This window comes from Diplotaxodon limnothrissa, linkage group LG18 (assembly GCF_057381915.1).
Source record: "Diplotaxodon limnothrissa isolate DT_005_m linkage group LG18, D_limnothrissa_male_GT1.1, whole genome shotgun sequence".
Lineage (NCBI taxonomy): Eukaryota > Metazoa > Chordata > Actinopteri > Cichliformes > Cichlidae > Diplotaxodon > Diplotaxodon limnothrissa.
Window position 1 is genome coordinate 28,433,818 of NC_140613.1, and position 26,681 is coordinate 28,460,498.

Consider the following 26,681-nt stretch of genomic DNA (forward strand, 5'->3'; position numbering starts at 1 on the left):
TGCTGTGTAGGAGGGTAATAATATGACTCAGTAGTGGTTGTTATTTTTATCAATGGGAACCTCTGTCACTTAAATCCTACATGGATTCATGTCTGCATCAGAGGTGTGCGCGCTCCCGGGCCTGCACTCTTATGTGACATGCACACTGAGAGCCAATGTGGAGGTAACCGTGGTCACAGTTTCCCTAAGGACCGTCTGGCGGCGAGGGCCATTAATTATAAGAGACAGGGAGACAGACACCGAGCCAGCTTAGCAGACAGACAGACAGTACCGCAGCTAGCGCAGACAGGCCGGACAGGAGCAGGCCCCGACAAATACAAAGAGGGGAGGAAGAGCGACACGTAATCTACGGCCAAGGGGGGGAAAAACATAATCCTCCCCTTGTAGCGAGCAGGCTACGGCTATCTGCACCGGTCCTGCTTTCGCTCCTGACCCTGGACTCTGGGTGAACACACTCAGGCATAATAACCCTTTTGTCATAAGAGAAAGAACGCGGTTTTCTACGGAGATAAATAATTGAAAAAAATGCGGCTGTGTGACTGCGCATCCCTGGCAGTGAATAGGAAAATGCTGCGCCAGTGTCCCGGCTGAGAGACGGAGCCGATCTTTCCCAACACAAGCTCCCCGGCTTCCCCACTCTCTCTCTCTCTCCCTCTCTCTCTCCTGTCATTACACAATATCGCTGCCAAAAATTCATCGTTTCGAACATGGTAAGTTTTCTTTGTGTTATATTTAACGGGCTTGTGTCGGCAACGCGCGGCCTGTGGGGGAAATGCACATCCGGGACTGCATTTTTTTCCGGAGAAGTCATAATATTTATGAATCATAACTTGTTATGATGTAGGAACGCGCGTGGCGTGCAACAGGTCGCCGTACAGTAGCGGGGACGCGCATCTCAGGGCCAGATTTTGAGCTTGGTTTCCAAACACTGGTGCTCACATACACACACGGGCGCGCGTTCAGCCTTTGTATACGCGATCAAACTGGCGAGATGGCACGAAAATCATACTAATATTAAGAAGAATAAGAAGGCCTTGTTGGAATGATGGAGACCAGGTTAAAAGGGATGATATTATCCGCTTCGACTGTTTGTCTGCTATTAGAGTAATGGCTTCATTCTCTTTTACAAGACACCAGCGATTACACAATGACACGTAGGTTATTAGCCAAATGATTTCCTTTTTAATCCCTACAATATTCCGAAATCACTGCCTGGTTTGGACAGAAAGCCTTTTTCCCAATATAATCTTGCTGTTAAGAACGTCAGATTAGTGGATGGTTATTACCCGTATTAATTACTGATTTAGAATTTTGGCTCCATTATTATTCTGCCCAAGCCCCAGTAAGAGAGGGAAGAAGGTGGATGCTCTTTGGGTGGGGGACTGTCACGGGGCCCAAGTGGAAAATGTATTTTTCTCCTCACCATGGCTGTGTTTTTTTCCAACTCCACGTGCTAAGCAGCCGTGATGAGGTTTGAAAAGGGAGCATTGTGTCTCCAGTCAGTGGCCTTATGTGTTGGAGAGGCTCGGAGAGGGTGATGTTCACTCAGCTGAGCTCCCTCGACGTCATTGTTGCAAATTTCACCTGATTTCAGGCGCTCTGTTTCACCGAGCTCACGCAGGAGGCTGTTTGTGGAGGTGTCGGGAGGGGGGAACACAGCCCACGCACACTTTGAAGTGTCGGTGTTCGACAACACGCCCCGTGACAGGATGCGTTTGATTTATAGTCTCGGGAAACAAGGTTTTAGCGGATACGGATTTCTTCCTTCCTTGCGCACTATTAGCTTTTACGTTTTAACAATCGACTGCTCGGGGAGGACTCATAATGTGATGAACTTGTGCGTAAATGTGTAAGGGTTTACCGAACAGAAGCAGTGGACTCTCGGCTCAAAAGATGGGGTGTTCACTCGCCATTTGAATGCAAAGTAGTGGATGAACAAGTGAGCTGTGTGTATGCGTGTGTGCGAGTGTGTGTGTGTCCAGAGAAGGAGGGCCAACGCCGTGTTTTCAGAATAGAAAGACTTGTTGAGAGAAACTGTCACACATGCCTCTTTGGTTCTTGTATTCCCCCCCTCTTCTCCACAATGCCACAAACGTGGAGCCACTTTATTAAGTCTAATCGAACCGGATCACCCGGTGTCAGATTTTTGGAAACCATACTGTAGTTTGTCTTTATTTATTTAATTCTTTTTTCTTTCATTTTTTTTGTCTAAGTAATTTAGTTACCTGCTTTTTTCAGTGCGCAGGGAGACAGAGTAAAAGTTGTGTGTTGGCCAATGCGCCCCTGCGTCGGTCCCATCCTGTTGAAGCATGTCCCGTCGGAAACAGAAACGACCCCAGCAGCTTATGAGCCTGACCCTGGGTGCCTGTCGGAAACTTGAGCATGGTGAGACATAGACTATATAAATCAATAGAACAATGATCAATAATAAGTAAGACGATATTCACATTGGATGCCGTAGTATAGGAGACTTAGCCTTTTCTTAGTATGCGCTTTGTGCCTTTTACACAAGTACATTAAAATGTAGTGCTTATTTAGGATGTACATTTACAGTTTAAATTAAAATGACTATTAGCTCCTTTGGGACTTCAAATATGTTTTTACTGTTTATATTTTAAGCTTTGTTGACTGAGATGTAATCATTTACTCTTAATCAGCCTTTTATTAATTCAATTTAAGTGTTTCAATTGAGTTCATTTGCGCTAAAAGTTTAACCAAAGTTAAATGTGCATGTTATAGCATTGTGCTAAGAAAATGGCTTGCTGGAATAATTTGAGTGCAGACGCTTTAATTCCTTCTGTGCAGGTTTAAGCCTTAAGCTGCTTCCTTGGCCCTATTAAACCCAAGTATCTTCACTCCTCTCACACTGCCAGTTTCAAACACACAGACCACCCACATTTCAGAAAAACACAATAAATCAAAAGCAGTATCACTGAAAAACAATGCAAGGTGAACCTGAAGGCGTGTGCTATGAAAAGGGTTAGGGTTTGAAGCAAAGACGTGAGCACGAGAAGGTCAAGGAAAAAGAAACTTTGTGGGGCACTGTATAAGGTGTTCTAACTGCAACAGCCCATTGTCCCCATTCAGCTTTGTTGCTAGCCACTGAAGCATGAACATGCCCACAAAGACGTGTGTGTGAAGGCGTGCGCGTGTGTGTGTGTACACACAGTTGTGTGTATTTGTGTCCGCTTGTCCACTTCAGTTACAGGAATAGGGACCCCATTGTGTCACAAAATTGTAGCTGTTGAGCTAACAGCAGGAAGTTCTGTATGCATTTGGGTGCACGTGAGTATACAAAGTGTTACGGAGTTTGCTTGCAGAACATATTTGCTGAGTCGTCATGTCTGTCATGGCCTTTTTGTTTTGCTTGCACGACAAACTCTTCCTCTGGCTGGCCTATCAGGAATGGGACCCCCAACTGTTTAAAGTCAGTTTTACTAGCCAGTCAGATACCCTGCAAAGTGTTCAGTACTTGACTAAGAACTAACTCTTGACACCCCTACTGGGCCAGTGGGGGATGGGCTCTTCAGTAAGACAGACTGAATGGAGGAAGAAAGAAAGAAAGAAAGAAAGAAAGGCATAGATGAAAGATTGCCTTAGGATGCGTCTTATTTTATTTTAGGGAAGTGGAGGTCTTGTGTGTGTTTCCCTGGAAACAAGGTGGTCTCCTCTGCGGGTGAGTAGTATATTCTGAGTGCATGTGTGTGTTTGTGTGCAAGCATGTGTGTCTGTGTGCAGACAGCAGTAAAGAAGCAGCACAAAGAGAACAGGAAAAAACATTTAGTTTAGTTGGCTGGAAATTAACCCCTGAGGCCAAAATTCACCTCCTACAGACCATTTGTTTTTTCATACCCTTCACGTGAAGTAGCCACCTAAATTTCTTTTCCTTTTTTTCAATACCTGCAGATGACACCTCGGCACTGAAGTCACACTTCTTTTCATTTATCACGGATTCTACTTTGTGCTCTTTGTCTTCTCCTCAAAGCTCCCAGCTGCCCCATACGCTCTGTTCATCTCTCAAGGGCTCTCAGATCGCCTCTCAACTTACTGAGGGTCAATCCCTACCTTGTTCACCGATAAAGCCCCACCAGCAGCCTCTCAAAGACCTACAGCCCTCCCTTTCATCAGACTTCCCTTACTCCCCTCTCACATCCCACATACAATTCTCACCTGGCTTCAAGTTGTTTGCCAGCAATTCCGCAGCTTTCGTAAGTGCTGTTACCTACCCTCCCAGAAGCTCACAAATGGCCTCTCCCAAGCTGGGACTATCAGCCACCACCACAACCTCTTCTTCCTCCTCCTCATCCTCTGCTTCTCTATGTCCTCCACCACACCCTGGAAGCCCCAGTCGTGTGCCCGAAGGCCCTCCGAGTCCTGTTACACCTACCCCAAGCCCTGGAGTGTCATCTGCTTCGGGTGCACCTTCTAGGACCCAGCTGAGCATAGCTTTGATCCTGGAGGAGCTTCGGGTGTTGCAGCAAAGACAAATTCACCAGATGCAGATAACAGAGGAGATCTGTAGACAGGTCCTGCGCCTTGGTGGAGCCTCCTATAGCATAGACACACCTGCCCAACATCTTCTCCCTTCTGTACCTCAGCTCTGCCTGGAAGGCAGTAAAAGGGCATCTAGTCCAATAACCCAGCCAACTGCATCTCAGCCTTCCACCTCTATGGCTCCTCTTCTAGCATGTTTCTCCTCCCTGCTTCCCTCCCAAGCAGTCAACAAGCCCACACAGCAATGCACCTCCTTGTCTCAAATCCTGCAGCCTAACAAGGTGCAGATGGAGGAAACAGGTGGGGCAGCTGGTGCTCATGGTCTCACAAGGGTGAGCTCTCGCTCATCAGCTCCCTTGAATTCTTCCTCTGTTGCCACCACAGTGGCTTCCTCCACCTATCCGCTAGCACTGTCATTAGCTCTACCCAGTCGGTATCTTCATGAGAAGTCTCCAAATACTACTTCAGTGAGCGGGCACAGTGGTCTCTCCTTCCTTAACACACCCCTCCCCACATCAGTACCTATAGTCCCAAACTCACAACATGCTCTGCAATCTGCTTCTAACGGAGGAGAATCTTCTTCTGCATCCAGTTCCAACAACACTGTCGGCCGTCTCCAGCATGCCTGTCGCTTTTGTGGAAAAATGTTCAGCAGTGATTCAGCCCTGCAGATACATCTCCGCTCACACACGGGGGAACGACCCTACCAGTGCCCAGTTTGCCTCAGCCGCTTCACTACACGAGGTAACCTCAAAGTTCATTTCCTACGGCACAGAGAACAAAACCCCGAGCTTTCGCTGTCACTTCTGCCACCGTCTTTGTTTGGGTTTGCATTAGGGACTACTGCGGGATCGGATATGGGACAAAACACGAGCAGCGGTAGCAGTACTAGTGCCATGAATACGATACAGAAGAAGCGAAAAAATAGGGCTGAGGATGAAACATCTGGAGACAGTTTGGAAATCAGTGGTTCTAGTACTGGGCTACCACTAGGGGCTTCTGGAGGGTCGACCCCATCTTCCCTACCCCTGCCCCCAAGTGTTGATCTAGCGTTGATTTCCCACTCTCTCCTGCAATTTAACAGAGCTGCAGTGGTAGCTGCTGCAGCATCTATCACAACTGGCTCATCCAACTCATCCTCCTCATCGTCTTCCTCCACCTCATCTCTCGCAACCTCCCTTCTCTCAAACCCTTCCTTGTCCTCATCTTCTGCCATCACAGGATTATTCAAGGGTGCCAAGCAGCATCACTTTGATGAAAACACTCCTCCCCATGCCCCAGTGCTTTCCCCTGCTGCCTATTCCCAGCTAGCCCACCTACCTAAGCTTCTTTTCCCAACTGTCTCCACACCTTCTTCTACCCCAGCTGCACACTCATCCCTCTACAACCATCCAGCTTTGGGCTTGCTCCGCACCCCTCTACCTTCTGCTCCAGGCTCCCACCAACATGCTTCTTCAAGCCATTCCCAGCTTTCCTTTCCCTTCTCTTCTTTTCCTAAAGTCACAGGTCCACCCACAACTACCAATGCATCTTCCCTGCCTTCCTCCATAGCCCCCACTCCTACATCGGAAACCTCTAAGCTGCAAAGGCTGGTCGAGAAGCTAGAGAAGGCCCCTCGACCTTCCTCTTCTCCATGGAGTTCTTCCAATACTTCCAATTCTGTGATGGAAATGTTATCTGGCAGTACCACTACCTCTTTAGCAACTTCAGCAAACAGTAGTTTCACAAATGCCAGCAATTCTACCACATATGTCATGGCATCTCCACTGTCTTCTAGCCTTGTTACTACTTCGGTTTCAAACTTCACTCGCGAAATGGTAGCTGCCCTAGGCATGGGTGCCAATGGAGCAAGTGCCATGGCAGGAGGCATGTTACCATCACTGATTACAGATCCAGCTGGTAACCTTACATCCAATCAGTGTGGGGTGTGTCTACGAGTGCTGAGCTGCCCCAGAGCATTGCGGCTGCACCAGGCCACACACCTCGGAGAACGGCCTTTTCCATGTAAGATATGTGGACGATCCTTCTCTACCAAAGGCAGTCTGCGATCCCATATTGCCACCCATCATGCCCGGCCCCCCAATGCACGTGTACAGAACTCTTGCCCACTGTGCCAACGTAAGTTCACTAATGCTCTCGTGCTTCAGCACCACATCCGTATGCACCTTGGTGGACAATTGCCTCCAGATGGCACAGAGGATTCTGCACATGAGATGCCAGCTGAATCTAAAGCCATATCCTTGGTACAATCTCAGTCCCAGTGCACTGACCCAAATGCTACTTCAAGTAATACACCTCCCCTCGCAGGCCATTCAAAGAGTATAGTTCCAACTCAACAAGTTAATACTGCAACAGTTGCCTCTGTCCCTGCCTCTGACAGTATGAAATCAGCTGAGTTCACTCAAAATCCAGGCAAGTCTGCACCCTCCAGCCCAGACCACATTCCCCCCTCTGACCTAAGCCCTGACCCCTTTATGAATCCCACCACACAGACTTCACCACCAGGCAGTGCAGACCCCCCTGTGCTTACTGTCAGTGTCCCTTTGCCTGCATCCCAGCAGACAGATCAAGCTTCACCAACTGGCGAAGACAACCAAGTTCCACAAGCCACTGTTGGTTTCAATCTTCCAAAATCTACCCCTTCACCATTTACTTCCAGTGTTACCAAAACCACAGAATCACCTACTGCTACTGAGATGGACTGTGGAGAGGATGAAGTATCTACCTCTTCCGATGCCTTCCTTGGCTCTAAATCAAACGTAGAGGACTTGCAAAGCACACCTGCTCTCGATGATCCCTTTTCCTACACCTGTCCCAGCACCACCTCTAACCCCAATCTTTGTGACGGTAATACAACAACAACCTTGGAATCAGACCCAGTCTCTCCAAGGCCCCAATCACCAGAGCCCATAAATAAAGATAAAGAGCTCTCATCTCCACCCACAACACCAAAGCAAGACCAAGCAACTGTGCCAGAAGGAGAACCCAAGCTGACGTCAGCTTTGGAGGATACAGACAACACTGGAGCTGAAGTAAGAGGCGAACCCCAGAAAACAGCCACTTTTGTAAGAGAGACACGTCAAAGCTTTCATTTTAGTTCATATGGGAGGGAAGAACGGGCAGATGGCATAAGTGGATTCGGCTCAAGTTCAATACTGGATGCTTCTGGCCCCATCAACCTTGCTCCAACCCTCCCGTCTCCGATGTCTCGTCCTGAGAAGAAGACCTACTGCTGTGCTGAGTGTGGAAAAGAGTACGCCAGTCGCAGTGGGCTGAAGGTAAGGAACAAGTTCCATCATTTATATCAATAAGATGTGTAGTTATGTTTGCACAATTACTGTGTTGAACAGAGCATTTTGTCCTACACAAAAGAGAGTTTTTCATTCCCACTGTCACCAAGTGCTTTACTGTACAATGTAAAGCACACTGAGGTGACTGGTGTTGTGATTTGGCACTAAATAAATTGAATTAAACTGAATTGAATTAAGCTGGACTCTAAAATTACCTCTGCTGTGCAATTTTAGCCTACCCAAATTCTATTAAGATTTGTCTTTACAAGATGATGATTATAAATAAAAATCTTTCAAATCTATTCAATTTTAGGGGCACATGAAGCATCACGGCGTGGTATCCAAAACATCACGTCCGTCAGCCCGGAGTCGCCGTTCCTCCACTGACCAACTTCCTTCTTCTACATCTATGACTTCCTCAAACATTCCAGCCACTAGGAGCTCAGCAGGCTTCTGGAACCAGTATCAAGCATTCCTCAACACCAGCGCTGAGCCAACTGATGACCCAACCACTGCAGGCCGAGGAGAAAACGAATCATCAAAATCTCCTGTTTTGTCACAGATGGATCCAAGAGCCCACGAGGAAGCTGGGGAAGAGTCCAGCGAAGGGTCATAACTCGCATAGCCGTAACTGGCTGGTAAATGTTACGGTGTTTTTGATTGTTGTTTACGTCTTGGTGTAACTGTACGGGCATATCATTAGTACTGCTTCCTTAACACATTTCAGGTTGCCTGTCAATGATAGTCAGAATAATATGTTTGTATATTTAAAGTTGTGAGTCAATCAGCTTGGTCCTGTTGTATTAAAAAAGAGACAGCTGTAGTGCAAATAAAAAAAAAGTGTGTATTCAAAGTAACAAAATTAGCCCAGTTATAGCTGGATTTGTTAAAAAGTGAAACTACCATTGTCTGTCTGACGTTCTTAACAGAGTAAAATTTGAAATGTTTGGTTATTAAAAAAGAGAATGGGTCATAATTCATATTACGTTTAAACATCCCAACAGGCTCAGATAGATAAATCTGATATTACTGGCTTTGAGTCATAGGAAATGAAGCTAACCAGTTTAAACCATTTTTGGTAGTGTTGTAAACATGTAGACACTTTTGTTCTGTTGTGGCATGTACCAAATCTCATCCATCTGACACCAAAGGAGACTCGAGCCAACCAAAAGAAAATATTTTGGAAAATACTACAGCAAACTCATGTGTGTTTCATATGAAGAGAATTCTTTTGCTGATAGGGATGAGTAAACAAATTATTGGATCTAAAACTACATCTTGCTTTGTAAAAGTCAACAAGGTGAACAATATGAATGTGTTACTGGGGGGAGGGGGGGGTGTATATGGAGTCTTTTGTCCCCGTCCTGTGGCTCTTAAAACTACTTGCTCCTGCTGTGATTTCCTTTTCACTACCTTGTCCCGTCAAACCAGAAGCACACCTGCAGTTTTTGTGAGCCCAGTGAGGGCGCGATCCTTTGTGTGACCCTTGCCCTTCAGCTTTGTGAGTATTATGATTGTCGTTTAGTCCAAAAGTACTATCTGTAAAACCCTTTCAGTTGCTAAAGTTACTAAAACTTTAAGTTTGTGTATAGAATGTATAAGAAATCTGTCTGTTTGTTGTACGCTGTTATTTCAGTATCTCCACATTAAAAACTAATTTGGGAAAAAATATATATTGTTCAGTCTTGTTCTTCCCCCAAAGGGAGGGAGTATGTAGTCGGTTCAGTTTGTTTGTTTGTTAGCACTCTAGCATCCACAGTCTTCAACATGTTATTTTCAGACTTTGTATGATGCTAGAGATCAATAAAATCTCCAGCTGATTTAATTTAGGGGAAAACTGAGTCAAAGTCAACTTCACATTAAATGTTGAAAATCAGTAAAAACTCTATAAAACACAACTTTTTATGGATCATCTTCAAACTTCACAACAATATACTAGGCCATGGGGGACATGAGAACCTAGGTTGGCTAAGCATTTGACCTTCACCTTCATTTCTAGCACCCAAGGTCAAAGTTAACCTTGAAAATAAATTTCAAGAATCCATATTGAGTAATATACGATATGAAAGGGCATGGATAGAGCTGTACAACACACTTTATATTTTTTCAATTCCTACAACGTCACAGTGACGCCATAATGTTTCATGCACTATATCATAAAATTTCAGGTCTTTACAGCTTTTAGAAGCCAAAGATTTCAGCCAGTTCTGCGTCAGTCATGAGGAAAAAGATAACAAAATACACCATTTTAGTATGTAATGCTTCATGGTCATAGGTCAAAGGTCAGGGTCACATGAATTAGGAAAACACTTCAGTTTCCATAGGATCATTTCCAAACTTTAAAGCAATATATTAACTACAAGCACTTTCTTTGTTTGAGCTCTTTAAAACTTTATATTTACAGCACAATGTTACACGTTTTACAATGACACAAAATGATTTATATGTGATTTATATTAAAAATACTGACATCAGCACAAATGATCTGTGAAACAATACAGATGGCATTATTGGGGATTTCCATATTACCAGTGCTGACATCAGCCTAAAACATCAACGTTTTAGTAAAGCCCTTAATCCATCGGAGTGCTCCTGTTTAATTATTGTATCTTATATGAACGCCAAGAAAAAACAGAGGAATTTAACACATGCACACTAAACAAGACTGCAGTTATGAAAGGAAACAAATGCAACACTCACAGAGGACAAAGAAAAAGAAATGAGAAGCATGCAAGACAAAAGGCACACATTTGGATGTGTACAAGTAGCGCACTGGAGGGCGCAATTCCCCCCCTTTTTTAGCACAGTTTGCTGCTTCGTGTAGCTAAATTATTATATGATGTTTACAGTGCATTTGAGCACTTTTTGAACACCCTTTATAAAAATCTGCGAAAATTAATATGTTAAAGATCAGAAGACTTAAAAAGCAGCAACATAATAGTCTACCATCTTCGGCTTGAAACGAGGTTTTAGGGAAAAGGCTGATTTTGGCTGAAGAGATGGCAGATGGCAGCTATAGATGATCGGTTATTATCACATATATGGAAGCGAAGTAGATGACTGTACTGACAGATCACACTAAAATAACTAAAATCTTGAATACATTCCCAGATAAACTTTTGCATTTTGTCCTTATTTGGAACAGATTGAGCTGCTCGCTTCTGCAAACAACAAGGTTCCTACAGTTTAGGGCGCATTAACGCTTTAGTCCCAGTGAGGAGCCGTGCCAAGTCCGATGGGTCATCCGGTTGATTCTGAAGGGGCGGGCTTATTTCGGAGGGGGGTGGTTCACGTCGCTTTACTTTCCAACTAAAGTAGGCTATCAACTACCACGTCTGCAGAGGAGAGAGGGGGTCAAAATAAACCGACAAGAAAGATAGGACAGGAGGAGTAAGGACGGTTCCATCAAAGTCGGCTGCAACATCGGGAGCAGACCGCAAGCTGAATTTGGACATAAAGTACGCACCGCTTGCGGCTCCAGAGCCCCTTTACACAGTTCTCGTTTCAAGTAACGTCCGATTGTAATCTTGCCAATTCACCAAAACACGAGAAGAATGTACATGTTGGAGACACACGTCTAATAGTTTAAATCGTCCTGGCAACCACAGGGAAACAGTTTTTGTGTGTTTTGCGCGAAGTCCAAAGTTTTGCGCATGGGATGCTTCCCTCCCCCACACAGATAATGTTCTGACAAAAGAGAGAGAGAGAGAGAGAGAGAGAATCGAGCAACCTTCCCGAGGACATCTTCGTTTGTTAAATTTTTTGAGAATTGACTGATGGCACCTAAGCTGAAATCGGTAGCCCGGCTGCTGCTGCTGGCGGTGGTGTGGGAGCTGAGCGCGCAGGGAGCGACGGAGCGACAATTCAATCCAGAGGTGAGGAAAACATGCAGAATGCAGAACTAAAACCACATAAAGTTTTAAATGCGCATTAAACGATTAAAGTTGGATAAATATAAACTGGATTAAAACTGGATGAATACTCCATAAAGGCATAGATATTGTACACTTGGAACATGTATATCGCCAATAAATGCACTCAGTTAAAACAGTTAATAATGTTAGACAGTTGTGACATATAATTAAAGTTAAGGAGATCTTTTTCTATCTATGAGTTAATAATACATAGCAATTTTTTTGTTTATTATTATATTCATCTTTCAAATTTGTGTGGAGCTTGTTTTTTTTATGACTCCTATGCAGAATTTTTTTAGAACTTTGCATCCTGATAATAATTTCTGCAGCTGACTGTTGTTGGCACAGGGATATGGGAAATGGGCTCTGACCCTGGGTTAGAGGAAGCAGCCCTTAATGATGATAACGCTCGTGAAAACACAGAAATGCTGAGAGGGCAAAAGCAGCGGAGCCAGAGCAAAAGAAATGCATTCAATTGTATTGTGGTCGCTGCAGAGACTGAGGCAATTTTTGTGGGAACGGACTGAGGGATGGGGAGATGTAATTGTTGACATCTGTCCTGAGTTATGTCTGAGTACAGCACCAAAGGGGGGGGGGGGGGGGGTTACAGAAAGAAAGAGGTTCTGCAGCATCTCACCCTTTCTCATCTGTGGAAAAATACAACAGACTGAGCACTAAAAGTTTTCCAATATCTTCCAATAACAGCGCTGGCTACTATCAAGGCAGATACAGCTGAGATTTTTTCCCCTGCTGTTCACATCTGTTCCTTTCTCATCTTCTTCTGTATTGTTCTGATCTCATTTGTCTGTTTAGGTCTGTTCTTCTTGCAGAATCAGCAGCTCTCAAATCCCATAACCAGAGCAAAGTTAGGAACTTCTGTGTTAATGTTCCAGGAAGTGACTTTGTGATGATACTCCTACACACCTGCTTCCTTCAGTGCCATTAGAAAAAATAGGGCAAGGTCTTGCTCACACAGGACATCAAAGAATTCATATTTTTTTACATACAGTAGCGCCTGGAGTATCCTGCCTGTGACCAATGCAGTTATAGCTCAGCTTTATGCCAGTGGAAGAAAATGGAGCAAAGTTACTCAATTGACCTACATTTAGACCAGAGACTGCAAAGCGCCATCTGCTAAAAATGTAAACAATGTGTCGCCTACATAATTCATAATTTCGCTTTCACTCCACACACGCACGCTGTGCAGCAGTAAATCTAAGTGATTAATATTTTCTTATTCTGGGAAAGATTTGATTACATTTTGTCAAGATGGGCTTGTGGTTAAGTCAACTCCTTTTAGGCAAGCAGATTTCAAGGAATTTTTTCATATCAGCACATTTTAACAGCCAATACTCTACGGTGCAGAATTTTCTCATAAAAAAGTGCATTAGCTACCGGTGTGAACCACAAGTACGATAAAGGCCAGATATAAAGTGGATATTTGACCTGATAATTTCAAAATACTAGTATGAAGGTTGATTTCCTATTGTTACTTTGCACGACTGCAAGTTTAAAATAATTCACATTCTCAATCTTATTTGTCACCCAGTTCATCTGCTTGCTGAAAAAACGTCACTTTTAGCTCCAAGGACTCTGTTCTGTTCAGTCAGCTTTCTTCTGATTGACTAACTTTTTCAGGCAGAGCTGTGTATCTGAAATGCCCATATTAGGGATATCCCCTGGCAATTACATCATAAAGAACCATGAGGAGAAAACAGATTTGAAACCCAGTATTTACAGCAGTCTGAGCTTTTGCTCAACTGGGATTACCTGTGTAAACACTGACCTCATCATTTGAAACTTTGGCCTTGTTAAATATGAGTATGCACTGCTATAACAGGATAAAATAAATAAATAAGGAAGAGCATAATAAGCCTCTTTAATTAAAGCGAGTAATGCTGCAGATCATCTGGGCTTCGGTGAAGAACTTCAATTAATTAGATGAACATGTCTTGCCTATTTTATTTCTTTGGAAAATAATAAGTCATGCAACCCCCCCAAAAAACCCCTTTCTGTCATCACATTCATCACGAATAGCATCAGTCAACAGTGTGCAATCAAATAAGGAAGTTAATGAGGATGATAAACGTGAAATGTCTGCACCGCAGGAAGCGGGCCTTTCCATCGCTAGTTAAGTTATGGTCAAAAAGTGCTTTTTTTTCTTTTCTTTTCTTTTTTTAACATAAGACCAAACTCTCCGTACAGTTGAGGAAATCTGACCTCATATGCTGCCTCCACAAACCCACAAGTCAGCGGGATTTTTTAAATTAATTTTTTTATTGACAATAAATAAAATTAGATCAGTGGTTACGTGTTGTTTTGTGATATAGAGGTTGTGTGGACACAATTCATTTCCTGTGGCGTGTGGCGTGTGGTAGAGACAGGAAGTGGGCAGCTTGGTGTGTCAGCAACCACCTGCCTATCACACACACACATCTTTTTTTTCCCCCCTGTGCTCGAATCTGCAGAAATGGCTGCAAGCCGAGGTCATTCAGTACAAAGAATGACTTCAGCTCGTAGCTAATTGTCATGAAATTGTCATGAAATGAGATGATGAAAGCGAGGCAGGGAGGACACTGAGGAGCCTGTCGCAGACCAGAAAGGGGGCTATTGTGGAGATGGGAGTGATGCAATCTTTTTTGGAAAAGACGGAAAATGAAGCAACTGTCCAACTGTACGAGACAGGATAAAGATCATAGTTGTCATGCACACATCCTGTGTGAGTGTACTGGATGTCACACTCCCTCTGTTCCCAAAGAGAACAATTACACAGGTAACTTGATACTAGTCCCATGCTGGACTAGTCTTGTTAGTCGTTTAGAGGAAGCAGTTGATGTGCAGTTAATAAGTGCAATACATATTTATACTGGAAAAGAAAATCGTGAGAGAATTGTGATCTCAATTCTAAGCCAAAAAATCGTGATTCTCATTTTATGCAAAATCGTGCAGCCCTAGCAGGAGTGCATCGTTTCCAGGAAGCCATTGTTTTAATAATCAGCAGTGGGTGGTCTTTCCTTGGGGAAAGGTGTTAACTGAAAATAAGGTAATGTTCAAAGTCATCATGTCATTTCCTGTAACTAAAACAAAGAGGCCAAATTTTTTTTAGGATAAAATTCTTCCTTTTTCCTGGGATTGACTGACTCCTCAAATGACACTGGCAGAGATGAATTTTTCCACTCTTGTGTCATCGGCTCTTTCTGGTGTTGGCTAGAGAGAGGTTGTTTAATAGACACCAGCTGGGGGATTACACACAACCAAAGGGGTTTCTGCTTGTGTGTGCTCAGGAGCTGTTGGCCAGAGGGGTCAGAGAGGTTGTAAATGCCCTCCTGAGCCAAGAGCATAGCAGGAAAATGCCTATAAAGTAGAGGAAAAAAAAAAGTTAATAAAGTTACCTACCCACAATAAACTCCCTGAAGTACACACGGGCGCCATAACCTGCTGTTGCACATAAAGTGGGAGTCATAATTTCATACATTTAAGACATGTGACAGAATATCACAGCTTTCTGGATGGAGTGGGTGGATATGTAATGATGAGCTCTCTTGCCCTGTGTGTGCGCTTTATACTGAGCATGCCTCAGTTGGACTCCCATCGCTGTTGACCAGAGTTTCTTTCCATTGGCCTTCAGCAAATGGAACAACTGACTAACTATGCCTTCTTCTTCTCCTCCTCATCCTATGCAAAATGAGCACACTGCCTAGAAACATCCACAGCAAACATTGTCTGCTTCTTGTAGGTCTTCCATTAAACAATAAAGTCAGTCGCTGCACATGAGTGAGCTTTACATCAAAGTGCTGGACTGGCAAGGTTCCTTTGCTTCCTACTCCCTCTGTGCATGGGTAAATATCAAGGGGTGATGACTACATTTAACACAAGTGCTTCCAGGCATCAGTTTAAAGTGTTGCTCATTACTCAAATTGTAGTAAAAATCTAGTAAAATGGACAGCCTAACACTAAGTCAGTTGTCACACCTCCATGTTTTTCCACAAACATGTAAAGGAACAGGAAACATGATATCATTTGAGCTTTGAAATCATTGGTAGTAAATAAGTTGATGTGTGTGTGTGTGTGGGGGGGGGGCAGTTGGAAACCACTGCTTCACATCAAAAGACTGTATTAGTTTAGACTATCCTTTCTTATTCTTCTCTAAATACTCACCACTTCCTCTTCCTGCTGCTGCTTTAGTTGCTCCAGTTATTACCGTGGGCAAAAATAGCGTGGTGCGACAGTGAATAAGACTTTGTCAGAGTCACCTGTGGGACCTATGAATGGGGCGTGGGAGCCTTAAAGTTAAAACAAGTGTTCGGTGTCATTCAACAGAAGTCTTTTGACTGAGCCGAGGGCAAAATTGGGCCTTTTGTAGAAAAGAAAACAGGGAATGTGTGAACTGGAAGAATATGGTTTCGAGCTCAAATCAGGCCTTAAAATCTCTTACATTTGTGGCAAATTATCCAAGTTGCTAATGGTTGTATTTGACTCTGGTACAAGCAAAACCTTTATTTGTTTATCCCAGCAAACTGCAGGCGTTTCATTATGACCGTTAATTACAACCTCTAAATCCCACTAGCCTTCATCTTTCCTTCCTTGTGCTCCTCTTTTTCCCGCTCATGCAGCCGCGCTGTAACAGTGACTCTTTATGTGTCCACTGGAGCTCCATGGGTGAGTCAAGACGAGAAAGGGCTCATTCAGGAGTAAAGTCTAAACACGTAGACCTCCATGTCTCTCTAGGACAGACAGAGAGGCAGAGATTAGACTTGCAACGTCCTCCAAAGTTGCCATTCAGCTCAGGGCCAAACAGTTAAGCTGAATGAACATCAGGAGCATCAATACTGACCTAAAGCCCAGAGTCGGACAACCACGTCAGCACATTCACTTACTGTACATTTTCAGTGGAAAACTCTAAAATAAGCGAGTTGATTTATTTAGCTTTAACTGTGTTTAACATCCATTAGCAGCAGCAGATAGGCATTAACAACAATAATCGAGCGGCTCAGGGTGTGGTTGTTCATGAGTATTTACCCTCAAGTCTGTGGGTTTTCCATAAGAGAGGGATGAGGCAGAGGAGAAGGGGTGGAGTGAAGAGGCGAAGACAGAGACATGAACGTGGGGGGAAGAGTTTGACTTTGAGGTTTGGATGCGACGAGGAAGAAATTCCCAGTTAAATTACTGACTGACTTTACTGCTTGACTGGAGACCTCGACTGAGGTTGCCCAAGGCCTGAGTCTCACCCTGGGACACTCCCTATCTTTTTCTCTTCTGTTTTCCCAATGTCCTTCTCTGCACATACTCTACAGCAACTGCGCCTATAATTCTGAATCCAGTTGAAATAATAGATCCCGCTAAGCTGCAAAGTCACGTCAGGCTCTGCCAAACAAAGACAAAAGTCATTAGCAGCTCCAAACCATAAAACGCTTCCTGAACGTGCCACGACAAGCTCACAAAGTCACTGTACAGGAGAATATCAGAGCGGTCTTGGTTTCCACCACGCTCACAATAGCCTCAGTGTTATTTTTCGTCTCTTGCTTGAGAGGGAAGGAGTTCAGGAGAAGCTGTGTGGGAGAGGTGCGTAGCAGAGCTGTCGGCACCGGTCCAAATGTCAAACCAGCACCGCAGGCAAATGGGTTTCCAGGGGAAAATAAGGTCAAGTTTAGCTGAGAGTGAGGGATTTGGAGCACCAGAGAACTCGGTGACCATCATAATATGCTCTCCAAATGCTTTAAAAAAACGCTTTCATTTATGAATTGTACAAACTCGATGACTTTAGCTAGAACTGATGTAGGTACAGACTAACATGAGTTTTAAACTTTAACTGTGTCCTCATTCAGTGTCTGTGTCAGGGTTTTGGATGAAACCTGAGCCGTCCTTGTCTTAAGCTTTTTTTGGCTCCTCAGGCCAGTTCTACTTTCAGTCCACACATACTGGAGAGTCCAGTGTTGATGGTTGAATAGCTTTTGTGTTTAGTCACGACATGGAGACGTGCCAGTTGCTTGAAAGTGATGTTGCTCCCTCTGGCTACGAGATACAAAAACACAGAAAGAAGTTATTTAAGAGCTTATTCTTGCTGTCGGCGTGGAATGTGTTTTCATCGCAGTCGCAGGAAAACATCCTGTTCTCATATTCCGAGTAACCAATGATCAACATTTTCAGGTGATGTGCGGAGTGTTTTTGTGTCTGTTTTTCATTTTTGTTTCTTTGCTAAAAGTGGAATTTCCTCACTATATTGTGCAAGACTTCTCATCATGTTTTCCTTTTTTATCCTGTTTTCCACTGCAGTCATGGCTACAACAGTATGGGTACCTTCCCCCAGGGGACTTGAGAACCCATGCCCTTCGCTCCCCAAACTCCATCTCCTCCGCCATCGCTGCCATGCAGAGGTTCTACGGCCTCACTGTCAGTGGTACCTTTGACGCAGACACCGTCAAGTGAGTATCACGCAGTGTCGTTTTTTTCAAGCACATTTAAGCGTACGTTGTCATGAGCGCGGTGTGTCTTACTGTCTGGCAGGGCCATGAAGCGACCGCGCTGTGGTGTCCCTGATAAGTTTGGTGCTGAGCTCAAGAGCAACCTGAGGAGGAAGCGGTACGCCATCCAGGGCCTGAAGTGGCCCAAGACAGAGATCACTTTCTCGTAAGTCACAGAGTTATGAAATAAACATGAAGCAGCCTGCAATTATGTCTCTGTAAAAAGGAATTAACTATCTCGCCTTTTTAACACACTGTTTAGTATACAGAACTACACCCCAAAGGTGGGTGAGTATGAGACCTACGAGGCCATCAGGAAGGCCTTCAAGGTGTGGGAGGGCGTCACCCCGCTTCGCTTCCGGGAAATTCCCTACAGCTACATACGGGACAAAGTGGAGGAGTTTGCTGACATCATGATATTCTTTGCTGAGGGTTTCCACGGTGACAGCAGCCCATTTGATGGCGAGGGGGGATTCCTGGCACACGCCTATTTTCCTGGCATTGGCATCGGTGGAGACACTCACTTTGATTCGGCTGAGCCGTGGACAGTTGGAAACCGGGACCTGTTAGGTAAAGTTTCATGTTGAAACTGAAATTTCAATAGATGACTAATTCCCCAAAACCTGACACAAGAAAAACTTAAATGTTGGGAGGGGACCTCTCTGACTCTGTTTTGCTGTCAAAAGCAAAACCTAAGCCGCGACAGGCCCCAGCTTGTGCTTGTGCACTTCAGGCAGTGAATACCTGTGTGCGAAAATGCAGCAGACACAAACTGCAGCGTCAGCTCCTCGAGTCTAACACATCTTCACATGAGCTGCTGATGATTTTATTTTTAACTACTTGGTGTCTAGTTGTGTGCTTCTGAGTCACTTGAAAATAAGGAAACAGCACTTTTTCCTCATTCTCCTTTAGGACTCTGTCTCAAAATCCTCCCACTTTATGTCTAACACTTTGGCCTAATTTTTAAAAAGTTGCTGTAATTTTTCTTGTTGATGTTGTTTCAGGGAATGATATTTTCCTCGTTGCTGTGCATGAACTTGGTCACGCCATGGGTCTCGAGCACTCTAACGACCCCTCAGCCATCATGGCTCCGTTCTACCAGTGGATGGACACTGAGAACTTCCAGCTCCCAGATGATGACCGCAGAGGCATACAGCAGCTTTATGGTTTGTACAAATCACAATTAATCATTATCATTCTACACTAGGGATTAAAGACTAACCCGAAAAATTACATTGTAAATTACAGCATGAGTAATTTCTGTTTTTATCCATCCAAAGATGGATAAAAACAGATTATTTTGCTGCTTTAAAGTTAAGGCTTTGCTGTTTAAAGAAATGTTCGATGTCCTTACTCACAAAGGGTCAGGCTCAGGTCCACAGCCCCCACCTGTAACACCGCGTTCACCTTACAACCCCCCCGATCCCCCACATTCACCTGACAAGCCTCACTTCGGCCCCAACATCTGCGATGGGCACTTTGACACCATCGCCATCCTCAGGGGAGAAATGTTTGTGTTCAAGGTAAAAAGCTGCTGGAGAAAGTTTGGGCCATTTATAGCGATATCATTTATAGATTGTTATCTTGTTGTCTATGTCATCTTGTAAGTTTCTGAGAATTTTATTTCTTTTTTTCCCCCTATCAGGATAAGTGGTTTTGGCGGGTGCGTAATAACCACGTGTTGGATGGATACCCAATGCCAATTGGTCACTTTTGGAGGGGCTTGCCCACTCATATTAATGCTGCATTTGAAAGGGATGATGGGAAATTTGCTTTCTTTAAAGGTAAGTCTGGCTTTAACATATTGCAAAGAAATTATTTTACTATTATTATGAAATTAAAAAAACTTCTCTCGGGTCCTCGGTTTTATTGCTCTACAGGAGACAGGTACTGGGTGTTCACCGAATCAATTCTTGACTCTGGCTACCCCAGGAGTCTTAAAGAGATGGGCACAGGGCTTCCCAAAGATCGAATAGACGCTGCTCTCTACTACACCCCCACTGGACAGACATATTTCTTCAGAGGAAACAAGTTAGTCATTGTCCGTTTTGTGTGTGCGTGTGTTTATCATATGCAGAAGTTTCAAAAGTAGGTGATTACAAGGAAACTCCCCCTGACATCACCGCCAGTAAAATATATGTTTTGACCATATGAGGTTAAAACATGTAAACTCAAACACTTACCATCCAATCCAAATCTGCCTCTCAGTTAAACAAGAAAATTCACCTTGAGGGAACTGTTACGGTTGCTGAGCTTTTCCATGGGTATAAAAAGTGGATGACATGTGGCAGTTGAATTGTAGCAGTCGGATTATAAAGTGAATATAGCTACTATAGTTACTATAGTTACTGCACTTTTCCTAAGACCTCAGCTCGCGGTCGTTTTGGTTCTAGAAGAGTTCGTGGTAGTTGAGCGGCAGTGTCTGCAGAGACAACACTGACTGTGGCTGTGCAGTTTTTACATTAGAAAGCAAGTCAAGAAAGTTAGTTAAGGTCTGTAAGGACAGTTCTTAAGTTAAGTCAAGTCACTCTACACAAGTCAACTACAAATGGTCTACACCAGTTTGAAGACTAATGCCTAGCTTCAAGTCCTGTAGGCACAAACAGGTCTATCAACACCAAGTTCTGAACCATTTAAAGCAAAGAAAACTCAAGTTCTGAGTAATCTGTGGCAGGTTCAATTTAATTGAACTAGTTTAAAGCTATCCAAAACTAAACCCAAGTCTATGTCTGTTCTCAACTCCAACTGAGTCGTGTATTTAGTTTGAGACAAGTCCAAGATAAGTGTAATGTCAGGTCTTTTAGGAAAAACCAGAGTCCATCCACAACTGTTTATGTGGGTAAAGAGGAGAGTTTCTAGTTCTGGCCGAATCATCAGTTCACCATATCTCTTTTTTTTCTCCTCTCGTTTCCTGTTTAGCTATTACCGTTTCAATGAAGCGTCCCAGACAGTTGACGATGGCTATCCGAAATCTATTAGCGTGTGGCAGGGCGTTCCTGATAACATCAAGTCAGCCTTCATGAGCAAAGATCAAGGTAAGGGTGGCATGTGTCAGATTATCTAGATTATTCATCACATCTTACTGTGACTGGATAGTTATTGGTACATGTTGTTTTTTACTTACACGTCTTTCTTCCACCCTTCAGCGTACACCTACTTCTACAAAGCCAACAAATACTGGAAGTTCAACAACCAGGTGATGCGAGTGGAGCCTGGATATCCCAAATCAGCCCTTCGTGACTGGATGGGCTGCCCCAATGAAGACCCCAAGACAGATGGAGGAAGAGGCGGAGGTGGACATGACAAGGACAAGGAAAGGGAGAAGGAAAGGGAGAGAGAGAGGGAGCGAGAGAGGGAGAGAGAGAGGGAGAGAGAGAGGGAGAGAGAGAGGGAAGACAGAGACAGAACTAGAGATAGAGAGAGGGATAGAGAGAGGGAGAAGGTGATTGAGAGGGAGGAGGAAATTGATGTGAAAGTTATTGAGACAGATAGTGGCAGCGGGGCAGCGGCGTTTGTTGTGCCGCTGTTTCTGGTAGTGTGTGTGATCGCAACGTTGGCAGCCTTGCTGTTTTTCCGTCGTTACGGTACCCCCCGCCGACTCCTCTACTGCCAACGATCTCTATTGGACAAGGTGTAGTTAGAGATGGAGGGGCAGAAGAGAGGAGAGAAAGAAGGCGAGAGAAGAAGAAGAAAACGCGGTGGAGAACGTTCGACGCAGATAAGGGAGCAGGACAGAAAGAGACGGAACAGGAGAAAGAGCCGAAGGAAAACTGTCAGACTTGCATTTTCAACTCTTCTTACCACTTCCAGATTCCTTTGACTCTATCTCTCAACCACTCAGCTCTTTCCAATTTTCTCCTTTCTGACTCTGCCTCTCTTCTCGCGGTTACTGACGCCAGCTCATTGCTGTTTGTTTTAGCCTTTTTCAATGTCATATTTTTAGTTTTTGTCAGTGGTCAGTGTTTGTGTTCTCGTGAATTTTCCACTTCGAACCTGCGTCTTCATGACATCCATTTCAGCATGTTTCTGTGCGTAAGCAGACGCCGTTGTTTCATCGCTCGGCCAAGTGCCCTTTTTTTTTTTAATTTGCACACCCTCACTTAAACACAAAATCCTGGAAACCACGGCGGCACAGTCATCTGTGTTTCTTAATCTTCCAGTAAAGCAACATGTCAGGAGCCAGCAGGGACAATAAAAGGGAAACATTAGCTTGCATCCTTATGAAGCATGAGATACACTCCTATCAGAGTAAAGCAGTAAATGCAACAGTGTATTTTCTTTTTTTTTTTAATGTCTTTATTGTTATTATTATAAATGATGTTGTCATTACTATTATGACTATTACTATTATTGTTGTTGTCGTCCACCATGTAAAGAATGTTTTTTTTTTGTATATTGTCATTAAAAAGTCCTGCTGGACAGTGACATACAGTTTTGAAAGTGGCCTTAATTTTATACATGTGGGAACAGTGAATGGGGAAATGGGGTTATGTATTCTTGAAACTTGATTGTTTTTTTTTTTTATACCTTGAATCCATCTCAAATGAAAATAAATTGAAGACCTGAAAATGACTCCTTTTTGTCATCGTACTTACTTTTGTACAGTTTTTCGAATCATGGTGCTACATTGCTAGTCAGGGGTTAGATTAACAACAATAATAATAATAACATTAGTGACAGTGATAATGATGACCATCTAGCCTTCTCAATCAGAACTGTGTGTGTGTGTACTCACTTATAAGCTTTTCGTACAAAAATAAAGTAATTTCAAAAGGCTTCATGTGCTTTGATCTTCACTTAGTCTTTGATCAACTTTGATAAAATCTTTCTCTCGCCTGCCTTGTTCACCTTTACTGATCATATTGGTCGTTGCTGTTTTACATCTGGCCTTCCCCAGTCTCCCCGGACCTCCAGGTTTCTTGTTCCCCGACCGCACCACTCTGCTCTGCTTTACTGGGGCTCGGAAACTGGCAAGCCAGAAACTGGGTTGGAAAACACGGACTGGATCCAGAGCTTAAGTAGAAACAGAGATGAAGATGACTGTATAAACCCGTTGCTGCACAGCAGGAAAACATATCTTAACTATATAGCTAGAGGGAGAGGGTGTGCATGCGTGTGTGTTCTTGGGTATATTTCTATTCTTATGAGGACCACATAGCCTCTGCAAGTATAAGATGACAAGGAAAAGCGTGCAAAGTCCCCCAAACTATCAAACTATTATCAAGACTTTGAAGTTGGAAAAGTAGTTTCACAATTTGATTAATGTAGGTCCTGACAAACACATTGGCACAAACAAGCACTCGTGCATGTTCTGAAAAACTGTAAATGCCTGTACTTGTGTGTTATCCACTGTGTTTGTGTGCACCCCCGTCCAACACGAGCCAATAAACGCTCAAACACCAAGCCTAGGCGTCTCCCCACTCCTTAATGATTCCACTAATGAACAACTGGCATACAGACACGAGACATGCCGTAAAGACGACTGACTGCAACAGAACAAGAGTGGGTGAGGGTGGAAGCCGGGAAGGCAGCGCTTCTATGATTTGCTATGATAACACCGACGGGGTTTTGTGCACTTTTGCTCTGTTCCTATTGTGTTTAAGAGATTCTGGGCGCCCATTCTTCTCCACTTCTCGCTGCAGTGTTTTGAAGACTTGGAGCTTAAGAGAGAAGTCACGAGGATTGCTGTGGGAGGAGATGAAGGAGGAGTGAGGATGGTTAAGTCACATTTGGAAGCCAGATATGGAGCAGAATTCCATGCACAACATCTGGAATTCCAACTGCATCATGTGAGCCAGACACACAGCAGGACACGGCAATGAGGGAATGGGGGATGGGATTTTTTCTTTTTTAGGATGTGTTTCATTCATTTTAATTTAACTTTATCTAGGTGAAAGACATTAAAAACACAATAAACATGAAAAAGTGTTATTTGTTTGTTTGTTTGTGTTTAAGATTAGTTTCCTCTAATGGATTTTTAGTGTAATATCTTTATACACACTGTTTTACTTGCTCTGCTTATCTCTGGGGTCCTCTTCACAAGTCAGACCCTGAGCTGTGGGTCAACATTTGATGTTTTCTCTCTTTACCCAGCTGACACTGCAGACTGCAAGAGAAAAGAAATGCTTCAGCATAATTCTTCCCCACAGTCCTCTTTTCTGTGTGTGTAACCGGAGAGCTTTTCTTCACTGTCTGCAAAATGACTTCACAAAGCCCAACAAAAGACCACACCACAATGCCCCGGCCTCTTCCAGCCTTCTCCCATCCTCCAGTGCTCACATTTCACCCATATAAATGCAAAGGTAATTCCTGCATCTGATTCCACTTTGTCTTTTTTTTAAAGGCTGATTGACAAATTCTTCTATCCACCCCCCCATGCCATGTACTATTTTAATCTCCTTCTTTAATTCAATCAAGTTTTTAAGTCAGCAGGTTTCAATAACAAGCTGGCTTTATGTTTTATATTTCTCTGAGCTGGACACTTCCTGTCCTTCTGTCAGCTGTGTGGCCTGTAGGCTGATGAATGCAGAAAAACTCCCAAAGAGGGGAAGTCCTGCTTGGACCTATTGTGTTCCATAATAGCCATTACACCATAATTGCGAGTTCCCCGCTGAATGACAAAGAACGATGAGCAACAGCATTCTGCCTGGTAACAAGGATGTGGGCAGAAAGGTGGCAGCTGGTGAGTGTCTATATAGGTTACACATGGTTTTCATTTGCATCAGTTGAAGCTCAGTCACATGCTGCACTTCTCTTATTCGCACACAAACACACAAGGATTACACAAACAGACACATGGTGGCAATCGCGTCGCTTCTGATCACCACGTCCTTCGCCAAAACTCGTCTAAGAATAAAACATCCTGCATTTCCTATTATGTAATCTCCCTGCATCTTATAGGCCTCAGTCACGTAGGGCTAAAGACCCCACTGTGACCCGATACCAGGAAAAATGTGCATAACAGGTCTGCAGCAAATGGACGGAGGTTTTTGCACGCAGCATCGTACACTTCTTTAAGATCAGCTTCACCTTGCGACTGCCACCAAGCTTTTGCAGACTCGCTGGGGAATACTTATTTTTCCCTAGAAACCAGCGGTTGCCAGATGGTCACCAGCCTGTGTGCCTGGGATGTTAGAAAACAATTTTATTGTTTGGAAGATGCCTGTGGCTGCCAGAATGTAACAGAGGTCTAGTCTAAGTTTAGGCCAACTCCAAGCTTTATTGAGTTGCATGTAGGCAAATGCAGACAGAGCACCTCAGTCGAGCAGCTTCTTTAGTTTTAAAGCCATGCCTGTTCAGTACCAGTCCCATTCAATCCAGCTGAAATAGTGTGAATAGAGAGCAGTCATTGTTGAGGTTATCTACTAAACCTGTGTGCTTCTGGCCAAAAATGTGCTAAAAACGTCCCTTGGTGCTGTTATCTTTGCTTTCCATTCAATTGCTTTCTTGTATAGTTTTATCACACAAAATATGTTGACCTTTAAATAAGGCGCTCCGCAGTATTCCCAAGCGGTCGTGCACACAGTTTATTTGTGGCGTACGGGAAGAGAGATTAATACCTTATGCTTCTTTTTTTCCCATTTCAACTCCATATTAATATTCCATTTAGCTACACATGGAGCTATGCATGGAAAAAACTACCCTTTAAACATATTTTGGCGTTGCGTCAGGCATTCGCTTTAACGATCTTCGTTTACTTGATCGTGCAGTTTTGCCAGACTCTGGCCCATCGGTGCTTCAACACGCCTGTTTGTATTACACTTATCACAACATCTGCACTTTGAAATGGGTGGTTCAAGTCACTCCGGACTTTCTTTTTTTTATGTCAGAGTGAGGTGCTGTATGAGTGAAAAAAAGGAAGTTGAATAATCAACATTTTAATGCACTTCTTATTCTCATGTGGCGTGGTTTTCCCAAGCACTGCAGGAAAACACCTACATCATAGAAGATGCTGATTCAGGCTCTACAAAACCAGACTACCCTCGCCCCGACCCAGCTATAGCCACAAGGACACACCCCCCCCCCCCCAAACACACACACACACACTTTCCCATGACACTCAAATGTGCATACATTTGCTATCTGAGCTCTTTAAATCACCAAAGTGAAGCAGCAAAACAACCACAACTCCTTATTCTTCCTCAGTCTCCCACATCTCCTGCAGCGTGCTAATGAACTAGCATACAAACTCATGCTTAGTTTTTTTTAACTCACTGCCTCCTCCATCACAACAGGCCACATCTGGTTTCCATAAGCATATACAGTACATGTCATCGTACAGAAGAGGAGGGGGCTGAAAGGAGGTAAGGACTTGAAGAGGAGGGGGAAGGGTTGTGTGGATCTATACTGAGGGAATTTTGTTCTTCAAGGAGTGTTAAAACTCTCACAAACCTCTTCTCGCATGATATGAGGTGGCCGGGGTCAGCTTCCTGTCAATAAAGAATACAAGGAAACTGCCATCAGCAAGTACGCACGTGCAAAAGACAGTAAGGATGAGGAAACCAGGGGAACGGGATAAAAAA

At 43.8% G+C, this 26,681-nt stretch overlaps 2 protein-coding genes across 3 annotated transcripts; both read left to right on the forward strand.

Annotated features, from left to right (window-relative positions):
- The first annotated feature begins 2,309 nt into the window (after nt 1-2,309).
- Nucleotides 2,310-8,400, forward strand: sall2 (spalt-like transcription factor 2). Of its 2 annotated transcripts, XM_085378540.1 has the most exons (4): nt 2,310-2,385; nt 3,623-3,676; nt 3,907-7,772; nt 8,098-8,400. In XM_085378540.1, the coding sequence occupies exons 1-4, from the start codon at nt 2,310-2,312 to the stop codon at nt 8,398-8,400; spliced, it is 4,299 nt and encodes a 1,432-aa protein (XP_085234666.1). The 2 variants fall into 2 exon arrangements, with proteins under 2 accessions (XP_085234666.1, XP_085234667.1); XM_085378541.1 differs by lacking the exon at nt 3,623-3,676.
- A 2,725-nt stretch (nt 8,401-11,125) lies between these two features.
- mmp14b (matrix metallopeptidase 14b (membrane-inserted)) lies at nt 11,126-22,200 on the forward strand. Its single transcript, XM_085378779.1, has 10 exons — nt 11,126-11,659; nt 17,972-18,120; nt 18,203-18,325; nt 18,422-18,729; nt 19,164-19,325; nt 19,522-19,682; nt 19,805-19,943; nt 20,040-20,190; nt 21,079-21,194; nt 21,306-22,200. The coding sequence occupies exons 1-10, from the start codon at nt 11,561-11,563 to the stop codon at nt 21,794-21,796; spliced, it is 1,899 nt and encodes a 632-aa protein (XP_085234905.1). The 5' UTR covers nt 11,126-11,560; the 3' UTR covers nt 21,797-22,200.
- Nucleotides 22,201-26,681: the final 4,481 nt, after the last annotated feature.

Excerpts from the sequence above, each read along its gene's own strand:
- mmp14b (XM_085378779.1), top strand. The coding sequence starts at position 11,561 with ATGGCACCTAAGCTGAAATCGGTAGCCCGGCTGCTGCTGCTGGCGGTG. Across the intron at positions 19,944-20,039 it reads GAAATTTGCTTTCTTTAAAG|GAGACAGGTACTGGGTGTTC; the intron begins GTAAGTCTGGCT and ends ATTGCTCTACAG. Across the intron at positions 21,195-21,305 it reads CTTCATGAGCAAAGATCAAG|CGTACACCTACTTCTACAAA; the intron begins GTAAGGGTGGCA and ends TCCACCCTTCAG.
- sall2 (XM_085378540.1), top strand. The coding sequence starts at position 2,310 with ATGTCCCGTCGGAAACAGAAACGACCCCAGCAGCTTATGAGCCTGACC. Across the intron at positions 2,386-3,622 it reads CTGTCGGAAACTTGAGCATG|GGAAGTGGAGGTCTTGTGTG; the intron begins GTGAGACATAGA and ends ATTTTATTTTAG. Across the intron at positions 7,773-8,097 it reads CCAGTCGCAGTGGGCTGAAG|GGGCACATGAAGCATCACGG; the intron begins GTAAGGAACAAG and ends ATTCAATTTTAG.